General features: G+C 32.5%; 5 protein-coding genes across 7 annotated transcripts; all 5 read right to left on the bottom strand.

Annotated features, from left to right (window-relative positions):
• Positions 1 to 6,213: 6,213 nt before the first annotated feature.
• On the bottom strand, positions 6,214 to 8,499 carry LOC105801799 (uncharacterized). The gene is made up of 6 exons (XM_012633089.2): positions 8,112 to 8,499; positions 7,769 to 7,995; positions 7,334 to 7,444; positions 7,092 to 7,247; positions 6,777 to 7,018; positions 6,214 to 6,657 (listed from the first exon to the last, which is right to left on the bottom strand). Exons 1-6 carry the CDS (start codon positions 8,408 to 8,410, stop codon positions 6,334 to 6,336), a joined length of 1,359 nt encoding a protein of 452 aa, XP_012488543.1. The 5' UTR covers positions 8,411 to 8,499; the 3' UTR covers positions 6,214 to 6,333.
• Positions 8,500 to 8,620: 121 nt separating this feature from the next.
• Positions 8,621 to 11,541, bottom strand: LOC105801800 (uncharacterized). 2 transcript variants are annotated; one of them, XM_012633095.2, is made up of 5 exons: positions 11,373 to 11,541; positions 10,189 to 10,272; positions 9,563 to 9,636; positions 9,358 to 9,484; positions 8,621 to 9,279 (listed from the first exon to the last, which is right to left on the bottom strand). In XM_012633095.2, the coding sequence occupies exons 2-5, from the start codon at positions 10,189 to 10,191 to the stop codon at positions 9,019 to 9,021; spliced, it is 465 nt and encodes a 154-aa protein (XP_012488549.1). In that variant the 5' UTR covers positions 10,192 to 10,272; positions 11,373 to 11,541; the 3' UTR covers positions 8,621 to 9,018. The 2 variants fall into 2 exon arrangements, with proteins under 2 accessions (XP_012488549.1, XP_052480312.1); XM_052624352.1 differs by having other exon boundaries at positions 10,189 to 10,281; positions 11,373 to 11,517.
• Positions 11,542 to 12,848: 1,307 nt separating this feature from the next.
• LOC105801803 (uncharacterized) lies at positions 12,849 to 15,186 on the bottom strand. The gene is made up of 2 exons (XM_012633097.2): positions 15,000 to 15,186; positions 12,849 to 13,957 (listed from the first exon to the last, which is right to left on the bottom strand). Exon 2 carries the CDS (start codon positions 13,575 to 13,577, stop codon positions 12,993 to 12,995), a length of 585 nt encoding a protein of 194 aa, XP_012488551.1. The 5' UTR covers positions 13,578 to 13,957; positions 15,000 to 15,186; the 3' UTR covers positions 12,849 to 12,992.
• A 426-nt stretch (positions 15,187 to 15,612) lies between these two features.
• On the bottom strand, positions 15,613 to 19,698 carry LOC105801802 (6,7-dimethyl-8-ribityllumazine synthase, chloroplastic). Of its 2 annotated transcripts, XR_008190775.1 has the most exons (10): positions 19,365 to 19,698; positions 19,056 to 19,282; positions 18,509 to 18,612; positions 18,268 to 18,363; positions 17,761 to 17,856; positions 17,572 to 17,650; positions 17,307 to 17,355; positions 16,882 to 16,928; positions 16,451 to 16,510; positions 15,886 to 15,928 (listed from the first exon to the last, which is right to left on the bottom strand). XR_008190775.1 is itself a non-coding variant. In XM_012633096.2 (9 exons), exons 2-9 carry the CDS (start codon positions 19,210 to 19,212, stop codon positions 15,890 to 15,892), a joined length of 678 nt encoding a protein of 225 aa, XP_012488550.1. In that variant the 5' UTR covers positions 19,213 to 19,282; positions 19,365 to 19,674; the 3' UTR covers positions 15,613 to 15,889. The 2 variants fall into 2 exon arrangements, 1 of the variants encoding a protein (XP_012488550.1); XM_012633096.2 differs by lacking the exon at positions 17,307 to 17,355 and having other exon boundaries at positions 15,613 to 15,928; positions 19,365 to 19,674.
• A 322-nt stretch (positions 19,699 to 20,020) lies between these two features.
• On the bottom strand, positions 20,021 to 24,928 carry LOC105801805 (uncharacterized). The gene is made up of 14 exons (XM_012633100.2): positions 24,510 to 24,928; positions 24,218 to 24,423; positions 24,026 to 24,096; positions 23,497 to 23,585; positions 23,351 to 23,401; positions 22,916 to 23,011; positions 22,734 to 22,810; positions 21,911 to 22,100; positions 21,374 to 21,448; positions 20,927 to 21,177; positions 20,771 to 20,840; positions 20,598 to 20,693; positions 20,408 to 20,486; positions 20,021 to 20,308 (listed from the first exon to the last, which is right to left on the bottom strand). Exons 1-14 carry the CDS (start codon positions 24,897 to 24,899, stop codon positions 20,244 to 20,246), a joined length of 1,806 nt encoding a protein of 601 aa, XP_012488554.1. The 5' UTR covers positions 24,900 to 24,928; the 3' UTR covers positions 20,021 to 20,243.
• Between the last annotated feature and the right edge of the window lie 852 nt (positions 24,929 to 25,780).

Below are 25,780 nucleotides of genomic sequence, written 5' to 3'. Positions count from 1 at the left end.
ATTATTTAATTTATAGATAAATATATATTTTTGAATTATGTATAGGCCATCTTGGTCATATAATGCAAGCAAAAATAATAATTTATTTTAATTTTAATTTTTTATGTATAAATAAATCTATTTGTATATAATTAAAATTTTAATTTTTAATTAATTATGTATAAGAGAAAGAAAAAAATCAAGATCATTTTGATTTAAAACTAATTAGGTTTATATTTTATGACATTAAACTTCATAGAGGTTACATACTATTTATATGTATTAATATTGTTGTTATATTTTAATTAATATTATGTTTTTATTTTATTTTTTGAAGTTACTTTTTGTAACTTTTTAATTTCGTAAAAGTTACAAACAATCAATTATATATATATATATAAGCATATACATACATGTAACTATTCTTCGAGTTCCTTTTAGTGATAATTTTATTTCACTTTTGATCATTCATTGTTCTTTCATTTTAATTTTTATTATATTTTTATTTGTTTTTGTGTATAAATAAATCTATTTTTAAAATTTTAAATTAGTAAAGATAAAATTATATTTTTCCCTCTAAAAATAATAAAAATTGATTTAATCCTCTAAAAATTATAAAGACATAAACTATTAAAATGATGAAATTACATTTTACTATCATAAAAATTAAAATTTAATTTCGATTCCATAAAAAAATTTCTAGCTTTGCTATTGATGAATCATTTATTTATTTCAGTTTTATTATTACATGAATGTTGAAAAAGAAATAATTTGCTTTTATGAACTTCGGTTGCACCCATAACTGCTTCCATTTAACGTAGAATTAAAAAAATTAGTGAATTATTTATGATCGTAATTTTATATAATATTGAAGTATAGATATAATACTAGAATATTATTCTATATATAATATAATATTAAATTATTAAAATTATAAAACTAATATATGCAATACTTCAAGGGATAAGATACTTTCATTACTAAAATACTCTTTTATATATAAAATAAATTATATTATTATAAATGTATTTTTATTTTTATATTTTATTTAAAATAATCAAAATTCGATTTGAACTCCATGACACGATATGTAATTTAAAATTTTAATTTTCTCACTTAAATGAATCAAAATTTTACTTAATTTTATATAAATTTTCAATAAATATATTTATTACATAATTTTTTCTACCTGCATTATATACACACACCATAATTTAATATATATTCTTTAAAAATTGTCATTCATAATTCATAACAAGTAGAAGCAAAATTCGCGAGGTGAAATTTGATTCTTACCGTTTGATTTAAGATTTATACAAGAATTTAGTATAACAAAAAATTACACCCAACTTTCGTAAAAATAATTAAAATAAAGTTTCGTAAAAGGTTTCTTGCCACTTATAATTGAAAATAAAATATTAAATAATTAGACAAGCTAAGTTAGAAGGTGCTTAGGTATAACCACCTTTTAACTTTAACTTTAGCTTACAACCCCAACCGACGTTGCCAAAAAATTGATAATGATATTTTATTTATCACTATTTTATCTATTATTTTATTTTACTGTTTATGAAAATAATTTTTTAAGTTTGCTATTCTTCTTTCTCCAAAATTGAATTAAAATTTTCATTTTACAAACATAATATATCTTGTTATTCCATCAAATATTTTTTAATATTAAAAAAGTAATAATATTGCGGGAGTTTTTCGGCCAAAAATAATATGGTAGTTTATTATGGTTTTAATTGTATATATACATTAGATTACGACATACTTACGGGAGTGAAAATATAAAAAAAACATTTTAAATATATATAAATTAAAGAGACTTGATTGAAACGGTTAAGTAAAAGATTTGAAAACAATTCAGATATTTGTATATAAAAAGTAAAGATATTATCATATTAATTTTTATTATTTTGTAAAAATAATAGGTTTTAGTAATTTTTAATTGAATTAGTGTCTATTCGACTTGAAATTATATATATATATAAATTTTTAAATTTAAATCAAAGATAAAAAAGTCTAAATAGAAAAACATGGAAAACCAATCATTTATTTATTTTGAGTGGTAAATTTGACTTATTGCCCATTATGAATCCACCCAAAAAAATCTATTATGCTTTATTTATTTACTTTTTTTTGGGGAAAAATAAATAATACAAAGCATAAAGTAAACACAGAAGCCTCGGTGTTACAAAAATAATGGTTTCCTTAATTTTGAAGCCATAAGCATCTTTCTTTCTTTGCGTTTAAAGGAAACTATTGTTTCACGTTTCAATATTTTTATCAAATAAATAACAATTAAAAAATAGGATGCAACATTCTAAATGGGACTCACAATTTCGTAAAAAGACATAATGATGATGCTATTTTTCCAAACGATTTAAAATGTTATATATTTTTCACTTAATTTAGTTAATTCTTCATTTAATCAAATTAAATTAATAGATAGTTGGAAATTTTATATTATTAAAACCGAAATTTATTTGATTAACTTATTTTATCTAATCAAAATACAATTTATTAAAATAATTTGATTAAAAATCGAATTTTATTTTTCAATTAAGGCTCTCTATATTACTTGGAAAATACCACTTTCCAACACTGCCAAGAGGAATCAATTGAATTTTATCATTTTAAAATTAAAAAAATTAGTATTTACTGAATTTAATCCTTGTAATTTATGAAAACTGATAAATTAATCTGGCTTTAGATAAATTCATAATTTTAGATTGCTGCTTTTTGCTAATTTGTAACATTTAAATAAGTGAACTGTTAATTTTTACCAATGTCTTGTAATTTATTTTCATATTTGAGATTTAGGGTCTGTTTGATTGACGGAATTGATTTTCCGGAAAATCATTTCTAACTTTTCCAGCGTTTGATTGGCGGAAAATATTTTCCATTTGGAAAATGAACTCCAAAACAAGAGAAAATGGGTTACGTTTTAGGGAAAATGTCTTACCCTTTCAATTTCCGTAAGACATTTTCCGTGCTCTCCTCTCTATCGCCTCCTTCATTCCTTCCTTCATTTCCGGTAGAAAAATGCTTCTGTTTATCGATTTTCCAGTAACTTGTTTTTTTAATTATTCAATACTTGTTTTTTTAACACAATTACAAATAATTTATTTGATATTAGTTTTTTTTCAATTTATAACGATTAATATTATAGCTTAATAATTGAGTATTATTATAAATAAATTTTGCAATATATGTAAAAATAATTTAAAATATAAAAATTTATTAATATATATTAATATATGTAAAAAACTTTTCGAAAAATATTTTCAAAAATCATAGCAAGCAGAAAATATTTTACATGATTCAATCAAACACCGAAAATATTTTCCAATAAATCATTTTACGAGAAAAGTAAAACATTTTCCGAAATCATTTTACGGAAAATATTTTACGACAATCAAACAGACCTTAATAATAAAATTTAATAGTGTTATTTAATTCGACTAATTTCTCAGTTTATATAATGTACAAAATTAGAGAGATAAAAAAAATTAGAGGGATGATTTTTTAATAAAAATAGGTGGATAAAATTCACATTTATATTGTTTAGATATTTATTTTCTTTTTTTGTCTTGTCTGTCGTTCATCTTCATGTAAAGTTTTAAAGTAATTATAACAAATGATAAAAATATTATTGAGGTTCTTATATTAGAGTCGATTTTATTTTATCTTCTCTATTAAAATTGGTAAATTAATCCCTATACATTAATCAAAGAGTAAACCGATCCTTTTGGTAAAATTTCCATCAATTTCTATTATTAAAACTTATCCCTATACATTAGCATCGTGTACACGTGGTACGCCACATGTAACTATTACACTAATTTTCAATAGTAAAAATAGATGAACTTTTTAATAGAAATGACCAATTTGCTTTTAATCTAATCTACGAAAACTCATTTTATTGTATTTTCGAGTAAAAATGACAAAATGCAATTTGACTCTTAGTACAAAAACTTCCATGGTAATTTTACGAAAGTGGGCAAATTTCCAACATGCATTTTCTTTAAAGCCTATAAAAAATATGAATGTAAAAATACCAATTAATCTATAATCAAATAACAAATTGTAGCTTAAAATTTTTTTTGACCATCTTACAACAAATTACGTGTTCATGTAAAAGTATGTTTGGATCCCCATTAAAAATACATTACAAGTTTCTAAGGACCATTGTTCCAAAGCCAATGCCTAAAAAAGTTGCAGTGGCGATTCCAAAAGTGCCTGCTAGAATCCCTGGGACAACCAAAGATCCCCATCCTTTGCCTGTGGCCATCCCACACGCAGTCGTCGGGCTGCCGATGTTGGCATTCGAGCCAAAAGCAACAACTTCAAATCAAACCGAGTAGCTTTCCGAGTCTGAGCATCACTGCAAGATGTACAGACACTTGAATCACGGCCAACAAGAAAATACTCGGTGCCGTTTTGATAACATTCTGCACGCTCCCATTGGCACCCACCACGCCGAAAAATAACTGCCATGAACAACAACGCATGATGTACAACTAATTCCGATACCCTGTATATATGAAAATATCGGAAAAGAATAGAATATACTTGTGTCAAACACATAAGCCCGAACCTGCATGAGCTAGTATTGCAACAATAGCTATTACTCCAGGAAGGATGCCCCCTTCAAAGTTTTATAAATTCGTAGCGTACAAGTCCGCTTTCCATATCGAAAATGATATGGCAAGAGCCATAGCAGACCGGAGTGCGGGGATTTTGCTCTCTGTTTTAGTATCCGAATTCCTTTCGATGTATTGACATTTCGGCTGTTACATTTTACATTTTGGACTAACTTATTACTTGGGTTGGACTCGGATATGCATGTTTGCGTTTGGGGCAATAAGTTTAAAATTATTATTTAATATATTTATAATATAATATATTCGGGTTGGGTTTAGATTTAAAAAAATTTGCTCAAAGCCAGGCCCAACTAGAAAAATGGGTCCTAAATCTTGTCCAAACCTATTTTTTATCTAAATTTTTTCATATTTTGGATTAACCTTCCAGTTAGGACAGGTGACTCGACCCACAAACATGTCTAAAATAAACTAATCATTTATTTTTTTAGTGGTAAATTTGACTCTTTCACCTATAATATTTTATAATACTTTTTAAGTTTACAAGTAGAATTATTTAAAAATGATGTTCGATACACAATTAGTGGAATTAATAGATAATTAAAATTTTCTATTAATTCAATCAGAATTTATTTGATTTATTTATTAATCGAATTTAGATTTATTAAAATAATTCGATTAAAACTTAAATTTTATCTTTCAATGCTCTCTATATTACTCGGAAAATACCACTTTTCAACTCGCCAAGAAGGAGAATCAATTGAGGAATTGAATTTTATCATTTTAAAACTAATTTTTTTATTTTTAACTTGTATGAATTTCGTTTTCATATTTTTATGAAATTAAAACGAGTTTGATTATCGGTAAATTCATAAACTTGAATAATTTTTTACTTTTAATTATATAAATTATTGATATTTATTAATTTTTTTATAATTCTTTAAATATAAATGGTTGAAGTACTCATTTTTATATTAAGATATAACAATAAAATTTAATAATGTTACTTAATTCCAATAATTTTTTCGTTTATATGAAGTACGAAAAGAGGGTGCAATCGCATGACTTGGAACAAGAATAAGGTCTGTGCTGCTTGTGAGCCATGGCATTGCCCAATCCCCACTACCCCTTCTCTAAGCCGTATAATTGCTTCCTTGATTTGAAATCCTCCATGGCCCTTAGTGATTTTTTTGGTAAAACTAGGATGCGTTTGTATTCAGGAATGAGATTGTATTTTGTCATCTCTAATTAAAAAATAGTTAAATTAGTCCTTATTAGATTAAAGAGCAAACTGGTTTTTTTAGTAAAAATTTCGTTCATATCTATTATTAAAAATTGATCCCTATACATCAGCATGAAGCATATGCGGCACGTGACATGTAATTTTCTGGTTATTCTGTCAGCTATACTAGTTTTTAACAGTAAAAATGGATGAAATTTTTAATAAAAAGGACAAATCTGCTCTTTAATCTAATCTACAAAGGCCAAGTTTTTTTTTAATAAAAGGGATAGGATGCAATTTAACTTTTACTATAGGGACTTTTATGGTACTTTTACCCAAGGCCAATTTACAATATGCAGGTTTTTCAAGGCCTATAAAAGAAAAAGAAAAAAGAACCCATTGATCTATAATCAAATTGTAGCTTAAAATTTTCTTTCACGATGTTGCAACAAAATGACATGTTCATGTAAAAAATACAAAGTTTACCAATTCTACCATTATGTTTGGATCCCCCTTGAAAATACATTACAAGTTCCTAAGGACCATTGTTCCAAAGCCAATGCCTAAAAAAGTTGCAATGGCTATTCCAAAAATGCCTGCTAGAATCCCTGGGACAACCAAAGATCCCCATCCTTTAGCTGTGGCCATCCCACACGCTGTCGTTGGGCCGCCAATATTGGCATTCGATGCCAGAAGCAATAGCTTCAAGTCAAAACCGAGTAGCTTTCCGAGCCCGAGCATCACCGCAAGATGTACAGCCACTTGAATCATGGCAAACAAGAAAATACTTGGTGCTGTTTCGATAACATTCCGTACGCTCCCACTAGCACCCACCACGCCAAAAAATACCTGCCATGAACAAACATGATGTAGAACTAATTCCGACGCCCCGTATATATGAGAATCTCGGAAAGGAATTGAATATACTTGTGTTGGACACATGCCGTGTCAAACACGTAAACCCGAACCTGCATGAGAACCAGAGCAAGTGCATCACCAGCTGGTGCAAGCTCACCAAATTGTTTAGGGAATAAAGTTGCTAGTATTACAACAATAGCTGTTACTCCAGGAAGGATGCCCCCTTCAATGTTGTATAAATTCGTAACATATGAGGCCACCTTACATATCGAAAACGATACGGCAAGAGCTGTAGCAGATTGGAGAACGGGGATTTTGCTCTCCATTTTAGAATCTGAATTTGTTTCGACATCTGCCCAAAACATCGGAAGGTTCTTAAATATCAGCAATATAAAAATTGAATCTATACGAGTCAGGCTATTTACCATCGGTCGAGGTTGAAGACTCGGGAGCTACTTTCGAGGCTAATGCAAACAATACCATGAAGTAAATAGCACAAATGACATTGTCCGCAGTGACTCCGGCAGCCAAAACAGACGGAGAAACACCGAGTGCCTCTGAAATTGCAATGTAGTTAACAGCTACAGTGATCCAACAGAAAGTGCTTAATTATTAAACTTTACTTTGAATCGAATATATGTCGATTATCTGAACCGAGGAAACTTACATCCACCAATATAACTACCCATGAGTGCAGAAGCTATTTTCCAATTATCTGAACCGAGAGATCGCATAGGCACCATTAAAAATGCCACTAGAGTCCCAATTATAGTTGAAACTGTCATCCAAAAGCATAAACAAGGGTTACTACTAAGCCGAGCCTCAATATTAGCAAGCTCAAGCTCAAACTTGTTTATTAATGTGTTAAATTACTTTTTGAGATTTGAACTTAGTAATTATTTTCACATTAGGTCATACATTTTTTTTCAAGTTCGGGATTAATTTGCATAAAAAAGGTTTAAAACTCAATATCAGAACAATTGGCTGTTTCAAACCCCAAAATAAGCATAATTGTCAAACCCCAAATTGTAATTTAACCCTTTATCAATTTCCGTACTTAAACAATGGCACACTCACTAATTAAGGTATATAAATTACTGGCCTGATCCAAGCAAGAAAGCAAGTAACAATGTGCCGGTTGAGCGCAATACACGCCGCAAATCTGCTCTAAACAAGAGTAAAGGAACAGCCAATGGAAGCAAAAACCGCATGTAAGCCGAATATGCCGGTGCTTCAAAGGGGATTATGCCCAGATTGCTTGCTGCCAGCCCCACCAATGTGCTCACCAATGCCGCACTCACCATGCTTCCAATCTTTGTTTTCTCGGACCTTGATAAATATCCCATAAAATTATACAGTTACTCATTTTCAGTGACACGCTAGGAAAAAAGAACCCTCATTAATGAAAAAAGAAGACCCAGAGTGGTAAGGGGTATTAGTATTACCATAGACCAAAAGCACCGATGGCGAAGAGAGAAGCCCAAGTGCCCCAACGGTCTTCAGGAGAAATGATTGGGCATCTAAGCTGTGAATGGACCTTTAAATTTCGGGTCTTTGATATTAAAGATGGTTTGCATAACGAGGTTGTGTTTTGGTGATAGAGCGGGCGGCATGTTGAGGCGGGTATAAGGTTATGGCGGGAAGAGAGAGGTGAAAGGCGGAGGGAGGTTGGGAAGGATATAAGGGATGAGGATAAGATGAAAGACGCCATTAATGGCTGATGATTTGAGACTCCAGAGACCATTTTTCAGTCATTGAGGTTGTATTAGTGTTAATTTATATGTCAGTTCGTTCGCAGGACGGTGACTTTGTCTACATGCTGTTGGCCGGCAGGGATAGATATGGTTTTAAGAGTTTATAGCTATATGATTATAGCTGCAATTATGATTTATGAGTTTCAAGTATGACATAAATTATAGAACTAAAATTAATTTAATAAAAAATTAAAACATGATTCTTCATAAGTTTAGAATTCTTGTATTTCTAAAAATTTAGTGATCTGATAGTAACCTAGATATAAATTCTACATCTAACTATATACAAATATAAAATTTGTCCCATTAGAAACCAGTTTCTGCCTTTTTGGTAAAAGATTAAATCCGAAATAAAGAGCTTAGAGATCACAGTCTGACTGGATCAATCCAAGTCGGTCCCGTTAACAATGATAATTAAATTCTTATCATGTCAATAAACATCTAGATATCGTGTTCGGGACAATTCGGATTTTTGTGTTTCCCTCGCAGTCTTTAGTAGTGAAATCCGCATTTGGTTTGATTCAGACAGGATCATAAATCCAAATAAAATCTTAAAAAGGCATCAGTAATGTCTTCTGGATCTTAAAAACTTGCTTTGTTAGCTGGCTTTAGGCTTCTTCGCGCCATCCCTCTCTTCATCCAAGGCTTTCAATTTGTTCTTAATCGCAGCTATTTTGGCACTGCGACTCACTTGTCCCGAGATGGTACTAGTGGTGCCGCTTTTAATTGTATTGCATCCAGCTTTGGAAGAATTCTGTGCTGCTGCTTCCTCCAAGTATTTCTCGCTGGCTAGACGAACCATTAATGGTCGACCACAGGCTAATCTCCCATGCATCTTCTCCTTGGCCAATTTAGCTTCCTGCATACTCACTTTAAACGTGGAAATCAAGACTTGCCCAAAAAGAGAACAAAGAGAAAGAAAAAACAGACAACTTACCTCTTTTGTGCTGTATTGGATAAAGGCAAACCCTCGTGGTTCTCCACGTTTGGGGCCACGAGTGTGCCATAAGAAATCTTCAGATATAATCTTTCCATATGGAGAAAACATCTTAATCAGAGCAGCTCTGGAAAAGAACAGCATAATTTTAGTTCCTACAGGTATTTTGCAATAAAAGCTTCAGCTTAAAATAATTTATGCTCACTCAGTTATTCTTAGATCAAGGTTTCCGACATATAGTCTGCTCTCACTCCTTTCATCAGCGAAACTCCTAGGATCCTGCAAGTCAGCCATTACACCTAATTCATAATCATAAAAAAGTTCTAATAGCGAACCAATCTTATTGGGACATCATCCAATTTAGAACAGACAAAAAAAATAATGGTCACCCCAACAAGTTCAAAACATCTTGATTCGAGACAAGACAAACACATTTTGGGCACAAAAACAGAACCAACATCAATAACAAAGAAAAAGGAGGGAAAAGGAAAACAAGAAAATAAAAAAGAACTAGATTAATTTATATGATGACAATCTATCGGGAAGTGTGGAGAGCTGATTTTCATCTTGATGCTCGAGAAAAATCAAAACATGGCAATCGATGAATGTGAGATACCCAATGTAGAACAAGGTCCCTTGAGATTAAGAAACAAAGATCCTTTTGTATCGTGTTTCTTGAACAGTAAAATCCAAGCCAAGGAACACAGGAAACTATGACAAGAATCGGCACAATAGTGGCAAACTATTTAGCAGGTAGGATTCCGAGATGCATTTCAACTTTAACATATACCAAAAAACCTTACATATCAAAGCTTAGGATAGCGAATTTACCATAGAATGCAAAGTGTATTAGATGACGATTAACGAGGTAGGCACACGCATAAAACACTTCCAGAGATTCAGAGCATCAAAATCCTGCAAATTCTAAGAGGACAAAACGTCACATAAACAAGAATAGAATTTATAATTCCTTTTGCGGTAGAATAAAAAGTAAACATGAATAAAATACCATACTATTCATTAATTTCATGTTACATACAAAAACAGAAAGAAACCTACATGACAAATTGCAACAAATATACACGCATCGAGTTAGAAATAGTTATAAAAACTGAAAAGGCCTGAGCCCTCACCCTTAGACCTCACAGATAAGTAAAGCTGTATGCAAGTTAACATCTAACAGCCTAACAGGGAAACTCCCTGGATGAAGAAAAGCCAATAAGAAGTCAATTACTCTATATTTAAATGTTGAAGAAAATACAGATAATTATTTTAAATATCAAAAATTTTCAAAAGGAACTCATTAAAAGAAGACAAAACAAACAAATCACTTAGGCTTTAGAAACATGCAAAGGTGAAAGAAAGATCATTGCATTCAAGATTTAATGCTTTTCACAGAACTTGTGAAATTTTTGGAAGCTATGTTACTCGGACTTGGATGTGAGTGTCGAATACGAGCCTTCGTCCAACATGGCTAATTTCAATTTCTTTTCCAAGCTTCCATGTATTTGGGGAGTCTTGGAGGATTATACCTTGGTTTTGAAGGGACTTAACAGAATTTGCAATTTGACCATATATTAATTTATAATATAAAGGGCTGCATAGCAATTTTTCCATTTTGCGCCTGCCCCCTTAAATTCGCCCCTGAAACTAGGGTTCTAAGTCCTAACTAAACAATTATACAGGCAAAATGTTTTTTTTTTATTGTTATTTTTTCATTCGGACTAAGTTTTTTCAACTAGCCATAACAAAATTTTCAAAAAGTAAAAACCTAATTTTTTCTTCGTCAACTTCAACAAAAAAAAAACATAAATTATATTACCTAGATAAGATAAAACTGAAATTACACTAACACAAACAGAAATTTTTCAGGCAAGATCATGTATTAACGATTGAAGTAATGAATGGAAAGCCCTAACTGATTTCAATACGAAAGATGTTAAAGCAGAGAAATTTATCGGTAAAAATTGTAACAAAAAGAAAAGCAAATAGTGGATGATTAGTCCATAACTTACAGGATCGATGAGAATTGAGAAGGGAGCTCTATGATACTGAGTATAAAGAGGTACAACTGCTTGTTCTTTCTCTTTGGTACGCCAATTACAGAGATTCGTCGGTATATTATCCCAACAACCAGAGAAAAACAGGTCAATAAATAAATAAAGCCGTCCGCGTTAATGCGACGCCATTGTAAATGTTACCATCCGCACGTAACGACGCCGTTTTACATAATATAACATCTTTGCTATTGTAAAAGTACCATCGAGTCCTCTATTTTAGAATTCAGATTATATTTTAGTCCTTTTACTCAAAAAATGAGTAAATTAATCTTTGTACAATAGATCAAAGTATAAATTGGTCCTTGTACACTAGCATGAGGTATACGTGGTACGCCAAACGTCACTGTCTGATTATTCTATCAGTCACGTCAGTTTTTAACAATACAAATAAATGAATTTTTTAACAGAAATGACCAATTTACTCATTGGTCTAATATACATGGACTAAATTACTCGTTTTTAGTAGAATGAGAAAAAAACAATTTAACTCCCAATACAAGGGACTCTATACTTTTACCTTTTTACTCTATTTAAACCGTTAGCTAAATTGTTATTATTATGACTCATCAACTTAGTTAAGAAATTATTAAAATAATTTTTATATAAAATAAGTTATATTATTACAAGTTATTTTTGTCTGTTTGTATTTTATATAAATTAGATTTGAACTTAGGATAATGAATTTTTAGGTAATCTTTATATTTGTTTTATGATCAATTTTTAGGGTTTATAATTGTCTCGCCAACAACATTGCTTCAAAGGACACAATGAATTTTAAATCTTAATATACTTTTAATTAATATATTTATTACATTTATTCACTCGTATCATAAGTATGTCATAATCTAGAAATAAGAAAAACTTTGTATCTATATAATATCAGTCTCATTGATATTGCCAATTTAACCTTTGATCAATTGGTACCGTTGCTATTATAGCAACCAAAAGGACGTCGCTTTAAGGGATGAAAAGGATTATAAATAGAAATACATATTATATCAAAACTAATCTCATTAATAGTACCCATAATTTTATAAATTATAAGTTCAGTTTTAAAAAAAACTCTAATTTGACTAGATTATTATCCAATCAAACCATAACTTTAAAGTAATCGAATTCTAATATTTTAATACTTTATTTGAATATCCCATGAACTGAGTTTTTATTATTTTTAATTAATACCGAAAATTTCAATTCAAACTCATTTTTGAGCATAAAATAATCAAATTAGACATCGCACGCTTATTTTTTACTAGATAATTGAACTTAAGCCAACTACTTCGAAATCTCAATCACGTGTCTAATACAATTAAGCATCAATGAACTGAGATGGTGAGAGCAAGTCATTGATGCATGCCTCACAAAGTATCTTCAAAACCATTCATGTTGGGAAGAAAAAAACACATGATGAAATGGTCAACAACAGCATGATGGTGCAACAAAGGTTGATTACAGAAGTAAAGCAGCTCGACTAACAGAGTCATCAAAGATATATATATATACATACAGAGCCATTATTCAGACTTTGAGAGCAAAGGTTTGACGTAGCAACAAACACTATCCTCAAAACATAGTTCAATCATATCCTCTCAACATCCCGTTGAGGACGACCGTGTTTACCTCTGAATTCTCTGTAATCTGAAGTGCCGAAACAGCTTGCGCGGCGATAAGACCAGCTGAAAGTCCTGCAGTTCCCCAAACACTATCCTCAAAACATGGTTCAATCATATCCCTTCCGTAGTCTCCACATGAGAAAGACCAGTCACTGTTTCCGAACATTGCCCACTCACATCCAGCTCGATATGATGCATTAGTGACCAAACCTTTTGAATGAACTTGATGGGGAAGGCAAGGACCACTTCCTCCATTGATAAATAGATCGAAATTGCCGACATCATCAGTGTCTTCACCAAGTAGGACATGCAAAGCAACAGCCTCAGCAATTGCAGCACCTTCTTCATCAAGCCTTTGTTGTTCTTCCTTTTTCTGCTGTTTCTTTTTCTCTAGTTCAGAACGTATGGCGGCGGAAGTAGCAAGGGCTTTCTCTAAGCGCCTTTTTTTCTTCTCGGCCTGTTTAATACGATCCAACTCATCCTTCACTTGCTTCTTTTTCGCTTTTCTCACACCCGGTCGCACTTTATTACAAGCCTTGTTATCCATGAAACTTTAAAAAGGTTCCCCTAAATTGTATATTTTTCCCTATGTAGCTGTCTTTTTTTCCTTCTTCTATAATTGTATTCTAAAAAAAAGCTTCCGATGCTACCTATATAATTATATAACACCAAAGACTACACCCATTCAGGTATGTATGAGTACCTCATCTTACGGACAATGCAATCCCAAACAGAAACAACAGGGGAACAAAGAAGAGCATAATGGTAAGCTTTTGCAGGTCCGTCACCCGTTAGCATCCTTCCTAATTTCCCACAACCTTTGCATTTACCCATTTTGTACCAATACTGAGAATAACTGATACGTTTACCCCGTCAAGAAAGTCGATAATCGTAGTCCAGTTCAAACAATTCACATGGCCTTCCCTACTGGTAGACAACATTTGAGTAATTAAACCATGAAACAAAAAATTCATTGCAAAAGCACTTGACAAACATTCACAGGAAAAGATGCAGATAATATGGATAAAAATACAAAGATAGCTATAAGCTGCTGTCTACGATAGTTAAAAGTTCAACCATAGAAATTCATAGAAGGATTCAACAGATTGTACTTATATAAAACCATCCAGCCTTTTCATAACCTAGTTAATCAGGTCATGGACTTATTGCAATTTAAATTTAAAAAGTTCTGGAACTCTAGGATAAGCAACAATTCAATGTTCATGGTATCGTTGTGAGTGAGACAAAATATTAAAGCATATAAAGATGACTTCAATGTAAAAAACCTCCTATAAATCAACGTTTATGGTATTGGTGAGACACAAATTATCAAAAGCATATAAAGAGTATGCGCACACAGCTTTCTCCACACAGTTAACAAGGGAACCTAAATACGTAAACAGAGAGTAAATTTGGGCAGAAAAAAGATACACGGCGAAATTAAAATGGAAAAGTAAGGTGGAAAAGTAAGGCCAACATCATCGAAAAGATAATATACCCAAGTGACACCAAGCCAATTCTGGAAATTCTAACCAATCCTATCGTTTACTTAGTAAATCTTTGTAAATGGACTAAATCTGACTTAATTCTTCAAGAAAGGAATATGTAAAGTAAAATCGCACTAGCTAAAATAAGATAGCTTTAGTTAACTTCTTATTTTTTTACCATGATATATATCAAATCTCAATATCAGTTTTCCTTTTCTTTTCCCTAATATTCTAGAAAACCAAAGAGAAGCAGCATCTGGATCTATATTCTATCCTATTACCGAAATGAAATCCCAAATTCAGATCGAATTTGCACAGTACAATTATAGAAAGAAAGTGATACATTCATACAAATCGATTTAAACATGAATCAGCATCGGATCCGAATATCCGAAAATCAAAACCATACAAATCGAGAATCAAAACTGAAAAAAGAAAAAGAAAACAAAATCACCAAGAGAGAAGATTTAGATGAATCTAACCTTATCAAGAATGTCAATGGAAAAAAAAAAAAAAGAGCCTCCACCACTCCTTTTTAGTATTAACAAAAGATAAAAGCCAAAGCCAAAAGTAACTGGTTACTAAAGGTGCGTGTTTGGTTCTCGAGAAAAATAAAAAAGAAACTGAAAAAGGAGAAGGGAAAAAACCAACATCTAACCGGACATATATGAGTTCAGAGGTAGAGAAGATGCGAAAGGTTATGGTTGTCTTTTGCCAATGGTAGTGGAACACGTGGCGCATAAATAGTGTTTTGAGGGTAAATCTAGAACATTTGACTGTTTTTATTTTGGTTGGTTTTTGGTTTATGGTGTCCGTGCTGTCAGCAACTTGACCATCAATTCGTGATGGGTCGTACCTAATTGTTGTGGGCTCGATTAGATGGGATAACAATAATAATCGTCCATTAGATTACTGCCGTTTCAACGGATGTGATTATAGATCTGAAACAAATTATGATAGAAAAAGGGTACACTCGCCAAGGTACTAGAAACCGCTTTTAAGTGCTTGTATAGGAAAAAAGTAGAGTGACTTGTACATTTTATTTTCATTATTAAAAAAAAGTAAATTAATTATTATAAGTTAGATCAGTTGATATTTGTTCTTAAAATTTTCATCCATTTTTTCTGGTAAAATTCCTTGTTCATCAACATAATGTACATGTGCACATCATATGCCACTATCTAATTATTCCATCAACCACACTAATTTTTAACAATACAAATGAATGAAACTAAAAAAACAATTTACTCTTTAAATGAACAATTTATTCCATCAACCACACTATCTATGTTTACCATTTGCTTCTGTAAACTCCCCAGATAGAATGATCCTACAGCAACAGAAGTTCATCATGTAATGGATAATGCTGCCACTACTTAAGATGGTGATCAAACAAGGAAGCCATCTCAATCTGCAATACAATCCAAAAGAAATTGAGCTGTTTAGAAATCTAGAGAGGAACCAACAATAAGCACTTTTTCCTCATTACCGTGAGTTAGCAACTTGTATGAGACAAAAGGAACAATTTATCTGCCAATTTATTCAATAACAGAGAAGCAGAAGCAAGCAGATGCCGGGATTCAAATCCTAAACTTGAATACCACCTCTTAAGAATGACTACGTGAATCAACTTTAATATGTGCAATGCAAGCAAGCGATGCAGTGATATTATATTTTATCACTTTCTTAAATCCTTTATTAGAAATAGAACACGTCAACAAAAACAAGCAAATTACGGAAAAAGAAAAATGAATGGAGAATTAAGGAGAAATCATGGAGCTTCATATACCAATAAGAAAGCACACTCTTCCGCTAAATTGGAATTACAAAGAAACTGAAAATCAAATTCCAATAATACCAATAATAAATAATAAACATTCAAGCAGTAACTGCTTCCGCTAAAGAATACTCCATTACTGTACAATCAACTCACCGCCGTTAAAGCACACTCTGCACCTTTGTTCCCAGATTTACCACCAGCTCGATTTAACGCCTACAATTGTCATGTGAAATAATTACATAAAATTCCACTCTTGAAATCATTTTTTTTCTTCAATTGCATCCAAGAATAAAAGACGTCAACCCCTCTTACATTCAAATATATCATCTCAAAACTACTGTAAAGGAAATGACACATCAGATAACATCAGACTGCCCTCACAGTCACTTGTTGGTATGCACACAACCTACAAGTTGACCAGATTTCCCCTCCCTCTGACATTCCAAAATTCAATGTGAAGGAAACTAGAGAGGGTACCCCACTATAGCTGTTTGTGTAGCTTCAGTGAACAACCTATCTCACTTAACAAAAAAACCTATAGTTCTTAGTGTAAAATGATCTTTTATCCAACTCCTGTATCATACCTGGTCCATGTTCTCGCAAGTCAAAACCCCAAATATGCAAGGAACACCTGCAAAGTTGATAAATTGCAGGTTCAAATCACAAGGAATAATAAAAAATGAAAAATAGAGGGAAGAGACCAATAGCCAAGTAATCAATGGGCAACTCCATTTTAATACATGAAAACTTCCATAAAACCATTTCCTACAGAATATTATTTTTTAATCTTTAGGGCATGAGATTGATACAGATCTTAATTAACAACTGCCACATGAAAATTTGTCCTCCCAGTTTGAAAGGAGGGTAATTTTCAACTTTTAAAAAGAAAAGTATCTTGCAATGTGGTCTCTTGCGCTTTCTAATTGAAACAATTAGGAGAAAATAAACAAAATTTGCAAGATTAAAATTCTCAAACATTATGAATATAGGGTGAAAAGTAGGGAGTCACCTTGAAAAGTGCACATACTGAAGATGGTATTCTTCAGTCTAAAAACGAACTGTAAGCATATCAAACAAAGTTCTTTATAACTTCAACAAAGCTTAGAATATTAACGGCATGAAAAACATTTAACTGCATATGCCTTTGATTAATGGAAATCCAAATATTGTCTTAATTTATAGTTGAGATGCCAACAGCAATTTACTCTTGAAGCCATGGTAGCATTTTACACGAAATGGGTTAATACAAAATAACATTAAGCATGAAGACTGACCTGAGTTTAGGCCAGCTGAAAGCACCCCAGATGCTACAGAACTAGCCACGGCGTCATAGTGAGTAGTATCTCCTCTTATCTGTTGGCAGAATTAACAGATTTCAGCAAAATGTACTCAGAAAGGGACCCACCATGAGCAGATAAAAAGTAATATGAGAAGATCTCCAACAAATACGAAAGAAACCATACCACAGCTCCAATGCATAAAATTGCATGATAATTTCGAGACTTGCCCAGTCTTTCTGCAACAATACCTATTTCAAAACTACCCGGGACCCAAACAACCTGATAAGAAAGTGAAGAATCGATCAAGCCATCCAAAAAGTTGGCTAAAAATTGTCTAAATATTAATTGAAAGATTTGGTCGAAAGATTCATATGCTGAAAAAGGGCTTGTAATAAATAAGATGATATACATAGCAAATCATGAATCATAGAAGAAAAAGTCTCTGGTAGCATTGCCATCAAATGAGAGAGGCAGAGATACCCTGCTCCTATATCCCAGTCTTTTGAACTGCAATTGTCTAAATAATCTTAGCATTTGCAGCCATAGTAGCAGAGAAAGCTCAGACGTGTAGATAGATACAAAGAAAAAGCAGAGATCTAACCCGAGATAGAGATATGAGATAGCATGATATTAAAGAAGACTTTTATTTTAGTAAATTAAGTAGAAGGGTGGTTAGTGGTTGTTACACACATCGATGTCTTCTTCATTAACTGAATACTTTCTGAAAGTGTCCAGAGCTCCCTCCAAGAGCGGCTTTGTCACAATCTCATTGAAACGGGCGACAACCTTTGACAATGTAATAAAAAATTGAAGAAAACAATTACCATAGTAATAACATAATAGTATGAAAACAATCGAACACACAAAAAAAAGAAGGCAAAGTCGATCTTTGACATTGTAGTTGCAAATGACGATTAAAGAAAAAACTGACCACAGCAAAGCGAAGGCCTTGAGTTTTGGTAACAGATCCCACCAAATGGCGGACTGCAGCCGTTTGTATAGAGGAGGAGCTCTGCTTCCTATCCACCACAAATCCTGATTTTATCAATATATATTAGTAATTATATCCAATAATCCAAAGCAAATGTTCTCTTCACTTTTCGCTGTAATATAACGAGTTCCAGAGAAGATAATTAATAAATTTTGGAGCCAATTATTTACACCGTTTCCTGTAAATTCAAATACCAATTGCAAGTCCACGAAAACAAAACTGAAGATGTTTGAAAACGTGAAAATAAGTGTCTTGCTTTAATTGAAGTTTTAATCTCAATTAAAACTGCAGATGTTTGAAAACGAATTCTATGAATTCCCAGGATGAAAGCGAAAACAACCCAAGAGCAATTCCCAGCCTCGTGAATCGAATCGAAGGATGACAACCTTATAAATTTCCAAAACAATCTTAAACAAAGCTGAGATTCAAGTTTTAATTGAAGCACCAGTAGGACATGAGATTCAAGAAAATAATAAAGAAAGATAACCTTGGAATTGAAAGGAAGAGGAAAAGGAGAGAGCCGTTGACTTAAGGGGCAAAATGGCAGTAGAGGACCTACTCCTTGGAGTGAGGAACACGCCACATCCATTTCCACTTAAGATACGCTCCTGAACCCAACAGCAACCATTTCCATTTAAAGCCATTTCCTTCTCTTTCCTCTCTGTTCTTCTCTGCAATGTTCTATTTGACTATCGATTGCTGCGCCTCCTCTCACTGCTTTAGCCTTCTAGTCTTTAGCATACAATAATAATTAGGAATCAACTAAGGAAGGAACAAAAATGAAAGATGGGCTTACAGGAGTGATAGAGAACGGGCTCTACAACGATGAAGGAACAGTAAACAAGGTTGATGGGCCAGACAGAGATATGAAGATGACGAGCCCAAGAGGAGAGGGTGAATCAGCTGAGTAAAAACAGAGAATCTAACCAAGGAATTTACAGCACAGCCTGCTATGAGCTGCTGATAGGTATTCATAAATAATTAGACAGTACTTGTAACAAACAAATATATATATTTATATTTGAATATAACGGCTTGTTTCTTCTTCATGAATGAAAAATCGGAACTTCTCTTTTTCTCAATCTCTCTCTCCATCTCTATTCTCTTCTTAATCTTTCAATCATCAATCTCCATTAAAATTTCACAGTCAAGCTGTGACAATGTCTCCGCCACTCCTTTTAGTGTTAACAAAAGTTAAAAGCCAAAAGTAAGTGACTGGGTACTAAAGGTGTGTGTTTGGTTCTCGAGAAAAATAAAAAAGAAACTGAAAAACGTGAGAGAAAAAAACAATGAGACAAAAGTTTATTTTTATTTAAGTGATTTGACTTTAAGTTTTTATTTTCAAAACTACCGCTCTTTAAACTAACATCTAATTAATTTCTATTTTTACTTAAAATTTTATTCAAAAAATTATTTCAATTACATGGTGAGTGACTCAAATTAAAAATACAATTTATAGTTTATCAATATCTTTTTCATATATTTATTTATAATTTAATCATCATCTTTTATCTTTCAAATTTAACTATGAAAAATAACAAAAAAAATTAAGAAATTAAAATGCTATGTTCCAATACTGCCCTCTTAAGAAGCAGAGTACAATTTTTTATTTGCTTTTGTCCTACTAGAGAATCTCTCTTTGCTTTATGCCAGTAATGGCTGCTTGTGCTTTACATTATGCAATGCATAATCTCTTTTGCAATTCGTGCAGCAATTTAGGACCCACTGTATTGATATCACCTGTTCGTTTCAATAACAAAAAAGCGGCTCGATCAGATTAATTTTCCGTTTAAAACCTATCATAATGAGATCTATCATCTTAACGATCGATCACCTCACCTGCACCAAGGGTCAATATAACGATTTCACGAAGAGGGTCCTTGCATATCTCAAGTGCTAGTTTATCAACCACGTCATCCTGGAAACGGTGAGGGACTTGAGAATCAGAACTTATAAAAATAAAAATTGAACACGTACGAATAAGGACCAAATTTAAGGTCATCCGTAAAGGCTTAAAGTTTGGTACTACCAGAGAGGGGATGTATTCGGATGTAGAACTGATGATTGAAGTAGCTAAATCCTTTCCACAAACATTCCGTGGACCTGCTTCTCGGACCGAATAAACCTGACATCACAAACCGGTAATGTGAGTACTGTTCCCGGAGATAGAAAGTTCAACCAAGGTGACTGATGTATTTGTACCGCTGTAACCACAACGTGATCTGCGTGACTTAATGCAACAGCAAAATCATCCTTTAAAACAGCTAACCGACTGCAAAACCGACCCAAAACTTTAAGTCATCTAAATTGTACAAATATTATTATGTCAACAATTCATGTATTGTTTTAAGTGAATGCCTGTATGTATGAGGCTGGAATACCACCACTAGTCTCATTGATGGGAATCTCTGTCGTGCTGCTTGAAGAACAAAATATACTTCGGTTGGATGGTGTGCATAATCATCATATATATCACATCCGTGTATTTTTCCAATCCTCTCAAAGCGTCTAGAAAGACCAATGAAATCGAGCAAATGTAACTTTAAAGAGTTTATTAGTTCATGTACTTGTCTTCGGCCTTGTAAGAGTACCGTCACTGTGGCAATAACCTGCACAATATGTAATGGTAAATTATACTAAAACTAGTCAATAAACCTCTCAAATTTCAGCCAGAGATGAAAAGCTCAAGATACAGGTTGAAAAATACACCGATATAAACATACAAGCTTATATAATCCTTCTGACAACACAGAGAACATGATCACTAGAAGAAACTAAATTTAAAATCAGCGCCTTTTTACTCACAGCTAGAGAGTTGAGGACATTATGAGCTCCTGGAATCTGTAAGCTAATATTTGCCAGTGGCTGTCCTTTATGATACTGAAAGTTATAAAAAGAATTCCATAGAGTGAAAAACAATTTAAAAAGTAAAAAGACATAATTACACACATGGAGGGTCACAGCTAATTTGCATTTGTAAGCCAGGAAACATAAGTTTAAAACTATGTGAGATGATAAGTACCTCTCTATATTCACTATATTCTAGAACAATACGGATAAGTAGCAAACTACAAAATGCTGAATAAAATGACCTAGTTTTGTACTTGGTTCCTGAAGTGCTTATCTTACTAGGTAAAACAAACCAGTTCAAGTTCTAGAAGAACCACGGCTCAAAAAACATATGCAATCAATGTTTCTTAAAGGACTTGTAGATATTTTAAAAATCCTGTTACATACGTTTTACATCATCTCAAAAAGCAATCGAATAAAATTTGATAGCTTTCTCCGATTAGGTTGTCAAAGCAATAAAACAGCGAGAACAAAGAAATTTAGGGCACTTACAAGTACATAGTCAGTGCCACCCTTTGAGTTGGGACAAATTGATGAAGCATGCCATTCGTTAGTACTTGAAATTCCGTAAGTTATTATGTTATAACCATCTACATCTGAACTTGTAACCGACATAGTTCCACTTGCACGCTCTGGTTTACTTCCTTCACTTGTGTAATCTAACAAGGAACGTGCACCAACACTGTCGGTTCCCCTCCAAAGGAACTCCCTCTATTAGAATAACAAATTTTATTGACTTCTGGATGTGCTATGCAAATGCATGCGGAAATTCTTTTAGGATATGTCAGCAGACTTAGCATGAGTTTCAAACACCCTTACTAATAAAAGAGACCGATATGTAATCACCGGTCAATGACAATATGCTGAAAGGAACTTTGGAGGTAAAAGTACCATGGAAACCCCTGTATTAGGAGTCAGATTGCATTTTATCACTTTTACTCAAAAAAGGGACAAATTAGTCCTTTTACTTTAGATAAAAAAGCAAACTAGATCTTCCTGTTGAAATTTTTATCTATTTTTATTATTAAAAATTGGTGTAATTGACAGAATAACCAAACAGTTACCTCATTCTAATGTACATGGACTAATTTTTAACTGTAAAAATGGATGGAATTTTTAACAAAATGAGCAATTTACTCTTTGATCTAACATATAAGGACTCATTTACCAATTTTTTAGTAAAAGGGGTAAAATGCAATTCAACTCCTCGTACAAGTGCCTCCATGGTACTTTTACCGAACTTCAGGGTTTTAAAAAGAACATTCAAAGATGTCACAGAATGGGATATGCGACAACATAGTTCAGCAAAGCATACTCATCCCCACATATGATGAGATGTCCACCCACTCTGATTCTTTTGAGGAACCTCCTGAAAAATGTTTTAACTGCTTCCTAAAAGACAAGAAAAGATAATTTCAGCTCAAACTAACCCGAGTTGCCAAAGGTTTTACAGCAAAATTATTGATAGCCATAACTATTTGACAATGAAGGACAAACCTCGTCTTGAAAAAAATCCACATGCTCCCACTCCACATTTGTTACAACAGCTATGTAAGGTGACAACCCTAAGAAGCAGCCATCATATTCATCAGCCTGCCTCATACATTAAATGGAAATGTTACCATACAAGTTTAATCACATATCCAAGGAAACCCGACATCCTAATGCCTTATAGCCCAGAGAAAAGGACGAGGAAAAAGTTATATGAACAAACATCAATCATTTTGATCAATTTGAAAGAAAATCAAAATAACCATTATTCCACAAGAAAGATATTCAAGTACTGAATTACTACCTCGATTTTACAAAGTTTTTATAATGAAATCAACTATTAATTGGAAGCAAAACCATCCTTATATGTACTGCAAATGTTCATCATGTTCATAACACAGGTTTAATCGGTCATAGAAACGACAACCAATCAAAGTATACCTCAAGCACAAAGTGCGGACCATCACCCCAGATTACATTTCCACCAGGAAACTGCAAAAAGGAATCCATTCGGAATAATGTTAAAGATGAGGCAAAATGCATAGCTAAGCTAGCTTTTGTACAAGTTGCAGTTTCGAAATGTTTGCCTGCGGCATGGAAGCGCCTACTACAGCCATGAGATCATCTCCCATTGCTTTCAAAACATAAGCAAGTAAAGCAGAAGTTGTACTCTTCCCTGAAACGTGTAACAGAAACTATATGTTTATGGAAAAAAGGATGAATATGAATTAAATAAAGCTATCTTCACTATGCTTCCAAAACATATCCATTATACATCTAATGAAATTTCAAATGTAAAATCTAAGCTACAATGAAAATTGAATGTTAGGCAGTATATAGGGTAAAAGTGCCGTGGAGGCTCCTGAACAAAGAGCATTTTGACCCCTTTATTCAAAAAATGGGAAAATTAATCCATGTACATTAGATTAAAAGAGCAAGCTGGCCCTTTCTATTAAAAATTCTATCCATTTCTACATACGGGGATCAATTTACACATTTTTTAGAAGAAGGGCAAAATGCAATCTAACTTCCAGTGCAAGGGCATACACCATACTTTTACCCAATATAAAGATGAAGCATAGCATTGCAATAGCATAATAATGCAAGCCTTTATACCATGAGTTCCAGAGACAGCAATCAATGTGTGATTCTCGGTGAGCTTTGCCAACCAATAATCTCGTTTGTAACTGAGATATAAAGAACACAATAAGCACCAAATACTCTCCGCCATCAATCAAAACGAACCAGTAATTGTAAATTGGAAGAATTTAGGGAATTAAAGTGAGCTAAATAAAGCTTAATACTCACACAGGTATTCCAATTGATTTGGCATGTAAAACCTCAGCATTATCTTCACTGATAGCACTAGAAACAACAATGCAATTGGGGAATCTGGACCCATTTTCGCTTTGAATATTTAACGTAGAATGACCGATGTGCAAGCGTACACCAGCTTGTTGAAGCCCATCCATGAAACTGCTCCATTGTATATCTGAACCACTAACCTCAAAACCCTAAAGACCAAATCAAACAAAAAAAAATCATTTTTTCTTTCTCGTGAACATCACACTGTTAGTTCAAGAACTCTGCAAAAGCTTACTTGTTTAACAGCAATCAAAGCTAAAGCCGACAGCCCACAACCTCCAACACCTACGAAATGAACCCAGTTTTGTTGATTTCGATCCTTTAGATGTTCTATGTTGCAGTGTTGTTCCCTTTTGGTTGCACGAGTTTTTAGAAGTGAGATACGACGATTCTTTTTCGAAGCTAAGATGCATTTCTCCAACACTGTGTTTTTGTAGCGTAAACCAGTTAAGTGGACTTTTATTTTGACTTTCTCGAGAAAATTCGGCTGAAAATAGCGCGAATCGGACACCGACGTCGAGGGAGATGTGCTCATGTTTTTAGTACTGCATTGATTTTCTGCCGTGAAAGTGGCGGATGAGGGAAATGGTTTAAATTCGGTGTACTTGATAGCTAAAAGTGTCATTGAAGCCTTGGATGCGTTTCGCCTCTACGATAAAAATGAAAAAAATGAAAAAAAAAGTAAATTAGTTATATCCAATGTTATTGAAATTGGGCCGGATTGACTCATTAGATCGTAAATCAGCTACTACACTGATCCAAAATAAAAGAAAAAAATGATTAACTCGTGAATGGTTAAATTATGGTTGAACACGAATCTTAAACCGAATAAACCAGTTCAACCGGTATTCATAACATTGGGGCCAAATATCCTGACCCAAAAGAAAGAAACACTTTTGACCCAAATCATGGCCCAAGCTCTATATTTTCTAAACCTAATCCATAATATTTCAGGCCGAAAAATGGAAAAAAAATATAAAAATTAATATATATTGTTGAACTGATTTTCAACTGGATGAATCAGATAGATTGAAAATTATCGGTTTGATTATCGATTTGGTTTTTAAAATATTAGTTATGTCGATGAATAAGCTAATCATTTTATTAAAAGTTTCATCTATTTTTATTGTTAATAAAAAGTTATTGTACACCGGGATGAGATACACGTAGTATGTCATGTTTCATCTTCTAATGATGAAAATTTTAAAAGAAAAGAAATATTTACTTTTTAATCTAATGTACAATGACTAATTTACGTATTATTTTAGTAAATAAGACAAAATTCAATCTAACTCCTAATCTGAGGGCTTTCATGATACTTTTATCATGTTGAAAATTTATTTTGAATATTTTATATATATTTGAAGAAACTTTTTATTAGTATTTTAGTTTTTATTATGATAAAATTTAATTGTATTAATAAAAATATTAAAACTATACATAAACTTTAATTCAATATTCAGTGTTATACATGAATTATGATTTTGTATGATTTTATAAATAAAA

The sequence above is a fragment of the Gossypium raimondii genome, chromosome 11 (assembly GCF_025698545.1).
Source record: "Gossypium raimondii isolate GPD5lz chromosome 11, ASM2569854v1, whole genome shotgun sequence".
Taxonomy (NCBI): domain Eukaryota; kingdom Viridiplantae; phylum Streptophyta; class Magnoliopsida; order Malvales; family Malvaceae; genus Gossypium; species Gossypium raimondii.
The sequence above is the reverse complement of the archived record's forward strand: the minus strand, read 5'-3'. Positions and strand labels throughout refer to the sequence as shown.